At 45.5% G+C, this 9,834-nt stretch overlaps 1 protein-coding gene across 1 annotated transcript; it reads left to right on the top strand.

The window, feature by feature from the left end:
• The first annotated feature begins 6,040 nt into the window (after window positions 1-6,040).
• On the top strand, window positions 6,041-7,849 carry LOC120720688 (piggyBac transposable element-derived protein 3-like). The gene is made up of 3 exons (XM_040010464.1): window positions 6,041-6,278; window positions 6,615-7,186; window positions 7,426-7,849. The coding sequence occupies exons 2-3, from the start codon at window positions 6,615-6,617 to the stop codon at window positions 7,706-7,708; spliced, it is 855 nt and encodes a 284-aa protein (XP_039866398.1). The 5' UTR covers window positions 6,041-6,278; the 3' UTR covers window positions 7,709-7,849.
• Window positions 7,850-9,834: the final 1,985 nt, after the last annotated feature.

Raw genomic sequence — 9,834 nt, 5'->3', positions numbered from 1 at the left:
GGCTTCTAGTACGTTGTAGAACTGATTTTAAGATTTCATTGCTTGTTTTTACATCTCTAAATGGGTGAGCTCCTTCATACCACCTGGTCGTGACTCAAGAGTTGGGCGTTCGCCTTGTAATCGGAAGGTTGCCGGTTCGAGCCCCGGCTTGGACAGTCTCGGTATTTGTGTCCTTGGGCAAGACACTTCACCCGTTGCCTACTGGTGGTGGTCAGAGGGCCCGGTGGCGCCAGTGTCCGGCGGCCTCGCCTCTGTCAGTGCGCCCCAGGGTGGCTGTGGCTACAATGTAGCTGCCATCACCAGTGTGTGAATGGGTGGATGACTGGATATGTAAAGCGCTTTGGGGTCCTTAGGGACTAGTAAAGCGCTATATAAATACAGGCCATTTACCATACCTCTCTGATCTGTTAACTAAAAACACTCCAAACAGAACTCTCAGGTCAGCTGATAAGTTGCTTCTAGTTGTCCCTAGAAGCAGGCTAAAAAACAGAGGAGACCAGGCCTTTGCGATTGCTGCTCCCAAACCTTGGAACAGTCTGCCTCTTGAAATTAGGATCTCTCCAACACTTGACATTTTTAAAACCCGTTTGAAAACACATTTTTGCTCTCTAGCTTTTAATTGCATCAAATGATGCATGGAAATACTGGGTGGTTCTATGTAGGATACACAGGTTAGCTTGTTGTGCTGTGTTGAATTTACAGTAAAGAACGGTGTAGTGGACTGTGGTACTTGTGGTCAGAGTGTGATTACATCAAGTGTACCAGAGATTAATTTGCATTAAGATGCTGATGCTGGGATTTATCACAGTTGCACTGGAGCTCATTTGCACTGAAGCTCACATTAAAAATCATTGACTTTACGTCTTGACTGTAGTCATTTTTTGTGTAAAAATGTTGCTTCAGTACTTAATTTTTTACTAGCAGGTTTCATTCATACTCCACTGTCAGAGGCCATAAGTAGATCATTTGTAACCTTCACTAAAGCTGTTTCTGTGCTGTGATGAGCTCTGAAACCTGACTGAAACTCTTCAAATAAGCAATTCCTCTGCAGATGATCTGTTAGCTGTTTGACAACTACTCTTTCAAGGATGTTTGATATGAAAGGAAGGTTGGAGATTGGCCTATAATTAGCTAAGACTGGTGGGTCTAGAGATGGCTTTTTATGCAATGGTTTAACTACAGCCAGCATGGATGCCTGTGGTATGTAGCCCATTAACAGAGTTAGAGCTCCCTGCCCAGACCTTGCACCAGGTTGGGACACTGAGAACTCTATCCAAAGCAGATAAAATGATCTCTTTAACTTCTTTTTCTCAAAGGGGTCTTCTTTTTGTCTGGCTCCTCACCAGGAACAGCTTGGCTTTGGGAGATCCTAGAAGGGGCAAAAGCCCCAAACAACAAAGCCTCTGGGATCACTGGGACACAACCCCATCCATCACAAAAAGGTGGTGATTCACCTATGGGAGTTCACATAGGGGAATTTTTCCTCAGTCGAACGTGTTATGGTAGTAAATGTAATTATATAAAAATTCAGAGGCTATATAAATAAAACTGAGCTGAACTGAACTGAATCACATTTACTATTATGAAACATATCCATGTGTTTGACAGAAATTAAGCACATCAGTGCAGAAAGAAGATTAATTACAAAATTTCCATGAAACTAGTTTCTGTATCATGTATATCACAGGTGTATGAAATATCAGTCTCCTTTTACCAACCAAATCAGAATAATATCTGTTCTAGGTGTGTGAATATCTGTTGTATGATAATGTGATGCTGTTGCCAGGTTTCGTTGATCAGGTTGCTGTCATTCTTGTTTTGTTGCTGTCCTTGAGTACAGCGTTGCCGTTGGGGGTCTTTCTTATCTGGCATCTCTCGACATGAAGGCGATGCCATTCTTCATACAGCACTGAGTTCATACCCAGAGAATGGATTTCCACGTCCTCTCCATCTCAGCCAGAATGTACACTGCTCTGTGAGAGAAAGTGGAATTCCCAGCATTCCTGCTTGGTGCAGGGAGGCATGAATGTATAATTAGTGGCCTGTAGTAAAGAAATAGAAAAACTTAAGCACTAACTGTTTCATGTTGTTAGTGCAGGTTAATGTACTACACAATCAGTGTACTCCAGCTGTCACAGAGACACCCATTCAGTGTGCATGCGTCTTTTAGATTAAAGTATGCATATTTATTTCTACATCCTGTAATGCATACTCCAAACTTATAGTAAATTGAATCATTTGCAGACAGCATTTATGCTACTATTCTCTCTGTTTTAGCATGAAAAAATCTGACTCTGCTGCCATTTTAGTTCTTGTGTCTTTCAGGATCTCCCCATTAATCACACATGGATGTCGTTTCTCTAACAGTCAATGCTGGCTCCTCTCATTCACCCAAACAAAGCCCTGAAAAATTAGGCTACACATTACAGATAACTTCTTTATATTAGTCTTGCTGCTAATGCTGTAAAAGTTAAAACAATTAATTTGTTCTAAGGTTGTCAGGATTTGTGTCGTGGATGAGAGAAGGAGGACCCAAACGCTGGACTCACAGGTAGGTAGATGAAGGTTGGTGTTTATTGTCGAAGGAGTGACCAAACAGAACAGAGGTAGGAAATTGCTGGCTGGACGACTGACTGAATGAAGGAAGGACTGGCTGACTGAATGGCTGGCTGACTGAACGCAGGCGGAAACGACAACATAACATCAATGACACGAAAAGGGCTGAAGGGAAGAGAGGGCTTAAATACATAGACTGATGAGGATGATAATGAGAGACCGGTGAGTACACAGCTGAACATAATCTGGCTAATGACACGAGACGAGCTGACACAGGAAAAGCAGGAAGTGAGAACATGGAAGTGGCAAAATAAACTGAACATGAACAAAACTGAAAACACTGGGTCACCGACCCGGGAACCCTGACAAAGGTAAGCAAATATAACTCCTTGGTTAAGGACATTTAAACAAATATACAGAGAAGATGAACACTTCAACTAGTGTTCTCCTCTAGACACATAGATGTGATATAAAGTATTGGCGTAACTCACATTAAGCTTCAATAGCATTTTTGTCACGGGTAATGGGAAAATACGGACTCAGTCGCGGAGCTCTGGATGCAAAGTACACGGTGCGTTTATTTACAGTGCCCCAAAACAGTTTCAAAACACAAAGTGAAGTGCAAAGTCCAACAGTGATCTTCTCCAAACTCCCAGTGGTGCGCAGGTGAGTTTCCAAAGTGATTATCCGAGTGTGTGTTCTCCTCCAATAGCTTAATCCCGCGGGCTCCTTCTCTCCAACCTCCAGCTCTGTATCTCTTCCTCCTACAAACGAGCAAAAACAACAGGTGAGGAGGCTAGCCGGCTAAAGCTAAGCTGCAAGTCACAAAACACGCTTTACTACCGCACTTCAAGTACAATCCAGCGTCGACTGCCATCTGGACACACAGTTAAATACCTCAGCCCACAACCAAGGATGATCAGTGACAGCTGTGTGGCAAATTAGGTGCAGGTGTGTCAGCCACTGGGTGGAGGAGAGAGAGAGAAACACACACACACACACACACACACACAGGTCGCCCTGGGAAGGACTGTCCGACCATGACAGTACCCCCCCTCTAATGGGAGCCTCCGGGCGACCTACGAAACTTGTCAGGGTGCCGACGGGGGAACTCTCTCACCATACCGTGATCGAGAATCGCAGACCGCGGCACCCAGGAACGCTCTTCCGGACCGTACCCCACCCAATCCACCAAAAACTGGAAGCCCCTACCGCAGCGCCTGGCATCCATTATGCGAGTAATGGAATACGCCGGAGCGCCAGCGATATCCCGGGCGGGTGGTGGGGGCCCGGGAGGCAGGCACAACGGGCTGGTCCGGACCGGCCTAATTTGAGAAACATGAAACACGTTGTGTACCTTCATGTTGCGCAGAAGAGCCAGTCGGACAGTCACTGGATTCAGGACGGCTTGCACAGAAAAGGGTCCAAGGAACCGGGGAGCCAGCTTCTTGGACTCAGTCCGCAGAGTGATGTTCCTAGAGGAAAGCCATACCTGCTGGCCGACCCGATAGGCCGGTGTAGGGACGCAGCGGCGGTCAGCCAGTCTCTTGTTTTGTGCGCTCATACGCAGTAGGGCCGCTCGAGTCGCCCGCCAGATCCGTCGAAAGCGCCTCATGTGATGTTGCACGGAAGGTATGGCCACCTCTCCCTCCGTGATGGAGAGGAGTGGGGGTTGATACCCCAGGGATGCTTCAAAGTGGGCGGCCCCGCAGGATCGTCCGACATGCAACCCGGCACTGCAGACCGTAAACACTGCTCATGGCAACGGGTGCTCCACCCCACGATACATCCCTTGGCCCAATCAATCTGTGGATTGTGTCGCTGGAGCCAGGGGAATCCCAAAACTAAGGGTGTGTCAGGTGCCTTGAAGAGAAACAGGAACATCTGTTCAATGTGATTGCCAGAGAGAGTGAGTGATTTCTTGAGTGCGGTGAGTGACAGCAGCTAAAGGCCTGCCATTAAGCGCTGACACTAGGAGCGTTTCAGGGAGAGGAACAACAGGCAAACCCATCTTGTGGGCCAAAGCCTCATCCAAAAAAACTTTGTTCAGCTCCCGAGTCTATTATTGCATCACAAGAATGGGTGCGGGAAAGAAACCGTAATTTAGCGGGGCAGCTGAGGTGGAGGAATGTATTCACCGGCGCACCCGTGAGTATCCCCACCTTTACTGACGGGCTGAGTCTTTTAGCCGTGAGGGACAGGCATCCGCGAAATGCCCCTTCTTCTCACACACAAAACACTCACCCACCAGTTGTCTTCTGCTCTGGGTGAATTTAGTCCGTCCCAGCTGCATGGGTTGCTCCTCGTCAGCAGGTGAGTCCGGTCCCTCCTCTCTCCACTCGAGAGACGAGAGTCCAGTCGGAACTCCTACGCCCCCCACTGACCGTCGCCCATCTCCAGTCCGCCTGCCAAACTCCCGCATATGGTCGTCTAGACTGATACACATGTTAACCAGGGCACTTAACGCTTTAGGAAGCTCTTTAGTGGCCAACTCACGTTTGACGTTCTCATTTAAGCTGTTTAGGAATGCTCCTCGGAGCGCCTTTTCCTCCCAGCACGTCTCCTCGGCCAGGATCCAAAAGTCCACGGAGAAGTCTGCCACGCTCCGCCGGCCCTGCTTTAAAGTAAACATGCGATGAGCAGCACTGTCAGGGTTAGATCCTTTGTCAAACACACACACCAAAATTTGCTCAAAAAACTCACTATATGAGATGGAGGGTTGGGCGCTCAGGACTGCTTGAGCCCAGAGCAGTGCTCGTCCGGTCATGAGCTCCACCATGAGGGTGATCTTGGCAATATCAGAGGCATAAGCTCAAGTCTGCTGCCTAAAAATCAGAGAGCATTGAGTCAAAAATCCCCAGCTTTTGTCCAACTCTCCACTGAATTTTTCAGGTACAGGTAACATGTGTTCTCGCTGAGGCGGAGGCGGAGATGGAGGAAGGGGACAGGCCACTGCTACATTTAAAAGCTCCACTGGTGGTTGTGGTTGTGTAGGGGGCTCTGGTGGTTGAATGAGTGCTCTAGGTGTAGCAAGCAACATACCTTTCAGTTCAGATACCACCTGTAGTAGCGCGGACTGCTCCTTGGCCACATGCTGCAGCATCTTTTCATGCCGCTCCAACCGTTCAACTTGAAGCGCGAGCTCTCGCTGGACGGGAGTTGAGTCCGCTGAGTCCATTGCTGGCTGGATTGTTCTGTCATGGGTAATGGGAAAATACGGACTCAGTCGCGGAGCTCTGGATGCAAAGTACACGGTGCGTTTATTTACAGTGCCCAAAAACAGTTTCAAAACACAAAGTGAAGTGCAAAGTCCAACAGTGATCTTCTCCAAACTCCCAGTGGTGCGCAGGTGAGTTTCCAAAGTGATTATCCGAGTGTGTGTTCTCCTCCAATAGCTTAATCCCGCGGGCTCCTTCTCTCCAACCTCCAGCTCTGTATCTCTTCCTCCTACAAACGAGCAAAAACAACAGGTGAGGAGGCTTAACCCGTTTTGCCCCACTGGCAACAATTGTTGCCAAAGTTTATCACTGTCATTTTCGACTCACAATAAAAAATCTCAAAGGTACTAATGCAACTTTTTCCACTTATATGCTAGTAGACAACTTAGACAAAGGTTTTGATTTTTAAAAAATCGTTTCCAAGTGCTTCCTATCGCATGACATCATCTGCTTCCCGCTCTTTCTGGCTGAAGACATGGCGGATGCAAATCATCCTGGAAAGAGGTAATTTTCATAAATTTCTTATGACTTTCCCCCCAAACATATTTATAATTATTTAATCATTCAAGTCTCTAGAGTAACCCTCCCCAAAAAAATTGTACCTAGGATAAATATTTTTTTGTTCATGGGCTTATTTCTGTGAGTGGCAACAAAAGTTGCCAGTGGGCACATAGCATGTCGCTAACTAAAGGAAAACACTGTCTGCAGGATTGCTCCTAATTTACTTATTTGATTGAGTATTTTGGAAGGCATGGGTGCAAACAGTTTATTAGAGGGAAGCCTATTCGTTTTGGGTATAAAATATGGAGCTTAGCATCCTCCTCCGGGTTTGTCCATCAGATGGAGCCATATGTAGGAAGCCACACACATCTGGTGGAAACTGGACTTGGTCAGGGTCCAAGTGTGGTTCTTGGCCTGGCAGAGAAAGCTGAAGTGCCACCTGGAGTCAAGTTTTACCACGACAACCTCTTCACAACCCTGTCCCTGGTGGATGAGATGACCCTGAGAGGCTATGGCAGCTGTGGCACGATGCGACAAACTCAGCTCCATAACGTTCCCTTCACAGCACCCCAGACCTTCAAGAAGACACCCAGAGGAGATGCTGAGTATCTGGTTGAGGCAGAGAAGCTGATTGTAAGGTGGAATGACAACAGCGTGGTCACCGTGGTGTCGAACATGGAGAGGGAGTTCACCGAAACTGAGGCGAAGAGATGGAATAAACAGAAGCGGACTATGGACAAGGTCAGACAGCCCAAGTGTATCCAGGACTACAACACACACATGGGAGGAGTGGACCTGCATGACCAGTTTGTCAGCCGCTACAGAGTCAACATCCGGTCCAAGAAGTGGTGGTGGCCATGCTTCAGCTGGGCCCTGAACAGTGCCATGGTGAACAGCTGGTGCTATTACAGGTACACAAGGCTGTATGTTATTTAGTGATATCACAATCGAGTTGGTGATGTTTGACTCGAGGTCATCGCTAGTGCTCTTCGGTCGACAAGAGTAACAGTGATGATATCCAGACCAACATCACAAACTCAAGTGTGATATTGCTTTTACAGAACATTCTACATATGGGGCATGACGTTGTAGAAAGGATGAAACGATGCACATTCATGCATCTATCATGCTTGTTTTGTCATTCATTTAGGTCCTGGAAAAGCGGGGAGAAGGATCTCCTCTCCTTCCAGAGGCTGGTAGCCCAGACCCTCCTCCTGCGCCATGGAACAAAGCCAAGTAGGCAGGGCAGAAGATCTTCAATGGCGGTGGCGATAACTGATGCCACCAGGTTTGATAATTTGAACCACTGGCCCTGCAACACTGGTAGCAGGTACAAGCGATGCAAGAACTGCGGCGGACGCACATCATTTGCATGTGGAAAGTGTGATGTGCCACTACATGTGGAGTGCTTCAAGAAGTACCACACTGAGTAGAACATGCATGAAAGATGATGGAATGTATGGGAAGAAATATGTTATATATGTATATATGTTTTTAGAGGTTCTAAGAAAAAAATGTTTGTTGAGTTTTTGAGTATAAAAAAATTGAGAATAAAGAAATCAGTTCAAATTGTTTGATGTTTTGAATTTTATACAGGGGGAACCTGAGGCTCCACCTTTTTGTTATTATTTATTATGACTATATTATTATTTTGTTCTTATTATATTATTATTATTACTTCTCTATTATTATTATTAGGTGACATTTGACCTAGTGACAAGCTGTGTGACTACTGGCAACAATTGTTGCCAGTCATAAAAATGCTATTTTCTTCAAAAAAAAGTACAAAATGGAAAAAATAAATACATAACATGATTCAGAGGGACTCAACTGATAAAATGATATGCCTTACAACTCTGAAAAAAATCTGGGCACAAACGGGTTAAGCTAAGCTAAGCTAAGCTAAGCTAAGCTAAGCTAAGCTAAGCTAAGCTAAGCTAAGCTAAGCTAAGCTAAGCTACAAGTCACAAAACACTCTTTACTACCGCACTTCAAGTACAATCCAGCGTCGACTGCCATCTGGACACACAGTTAAATACCTCAGCCCACAACCAAGGATGATCAGTGACAGCTGGGTGGCAAATTAGGTGCAGGTGTGTCAGCCACTGGGTGGAGGAGAGAGAGAGAGAAACACATATACACACACAGGCAGGTCGCCCCGGGAAGGACCGTCCGACCATGATAATTTTGAACCCCACCTTGTTTTTTAGCAGCTAAAAGTGGCCATGGTACATGTCAGAAACCTCCGATGAAGGAGTGAGGCCACGTTAAGTAAGAAAACTAAGTTGAAATTTGCAAATTAAAGTCTAAATATTATTTTAAGAATAAATTCAAAATAATATTTTCACAACAAAATCAAAATGTGGAGATTTTGATTTTTTTTTTTTTGTCAAAATAGCCTTAATGTCAAAATTTTGACTTTAATCCCAAAATTAAGAAAATAATTTTTTTCATGATGTGGACTTAATACTCTGTTGTATAGAAACAGATATCTGCTAATTAGTATGAAGAGACTAATGAAATACTAGAATGTTATCCACGAAAACTGAAACACAACCAACATGTCTTGCTGTGTATTAGAGGTCATTCAGACCAGATCAGATTTGCCATCAAACTGCCCCAAAAGGCACCAACAACCAGTGTTGCCGACTTAGCGACTTTGTCGCCATATTTAGCGAGTTTTCAGACCCCTTAGCGACTTTTTTTCTAAAAAGCGACTGGCGACAAATCTGGCGACTTTTTCTGGTGTTATTGGAGACTTATTTATGATGACTTTTTGACGTGAAAACGCATATCGCTCTTACTCTCAAATGGCAGCGGTGAGGCCGTGGGCACCTCACCCGTGCCAAAGCACTCACAGGCGTAGGATAGTCCTCCCCAGCTGCTATCAGGGCAGCAGATGTTCACACCTGTGCGTCCAAATGGCAAATGAATCGCGCATGAGGGAAGCCGCTGCTCCCGCACTGACTGTAACGCAGTCAGTTCTTCTTTTACTGTTATGCTGTTTTGTGGATCACAAGGTTTAAAACTACTTATAAACACACACACACACAAAGTAACTCCACCAGAGTGCCAATTTTGGGTCACTTTTGCCAGTCCAGGCCTGGATAAAGGAGCAGGGTTGGAACTGTGACATTAAAAAACAATAATTGCTAAAATAAATTTAATTTGTAGTTCTAAATAAATTCAAACTGCATTTAGGACGTTTTTTACTCCCCTTATGTCTCTACCACGATGTTATTTCTCTCTCCAACAGCGTAGGTTACAATTACATTAGCATGACCAATTATGCAAATTAGGCGATGACATCATTTGGCGACTTCTAGCGACTTTTAGGACAGCCAATAGCGATTTTCCTTACTGAGGAGTTGGCAACACTGCCAACAACATAAGCACCACTGAAACTTTCACCTCAGTGTACACTGTTTTTCTGTGTTGGTACATAATTGAGAGGCTCCACCTTGAGCATGTAGTAGGTTCTCATGCTATCTGCTAGTAGTTCCAGACTGCTAGTGTGCTAACTGTCTGTTGCATGTCCGCCCATATCAGCTGGAATCCA

Source organism: Simochromis diagramma, unplaced genomic scaffold (assembly GCF_900408965.1).
Source record: "Simochromis diagramma unplaced genomic scaffold, fSimDia1.1 OVJJ01000585.1, whole genome shotgun sequence".
NCBI lineage: Eukaryota > Metazoa > Chordata > Actinopteri > Cichliformes > Cichlidae > Simochromis > Simochromis diagramma.
This window is presented reverse-complemented; position numbering and strand designations above follow the sequence as displayed.

What these genes read in the sequence shown, in the direction of transcription:
- LOC120720688 (XM_040010464.1), top strand. Translation starts at nt 6,615, where the DNA reads ATGGAGCCATATGTAGGAAGCCACACACATCTGGTGGAAACTGGACTT. An exon ending in AACAGCTGGTGCTATTACAG is followed by an intron (nt 7,187 to 7,425) that starts GTACACAAGGCT and finishes TCATTCATTTAG; the next exon opens with GTCCTGGAAAAGCGGGGAGA.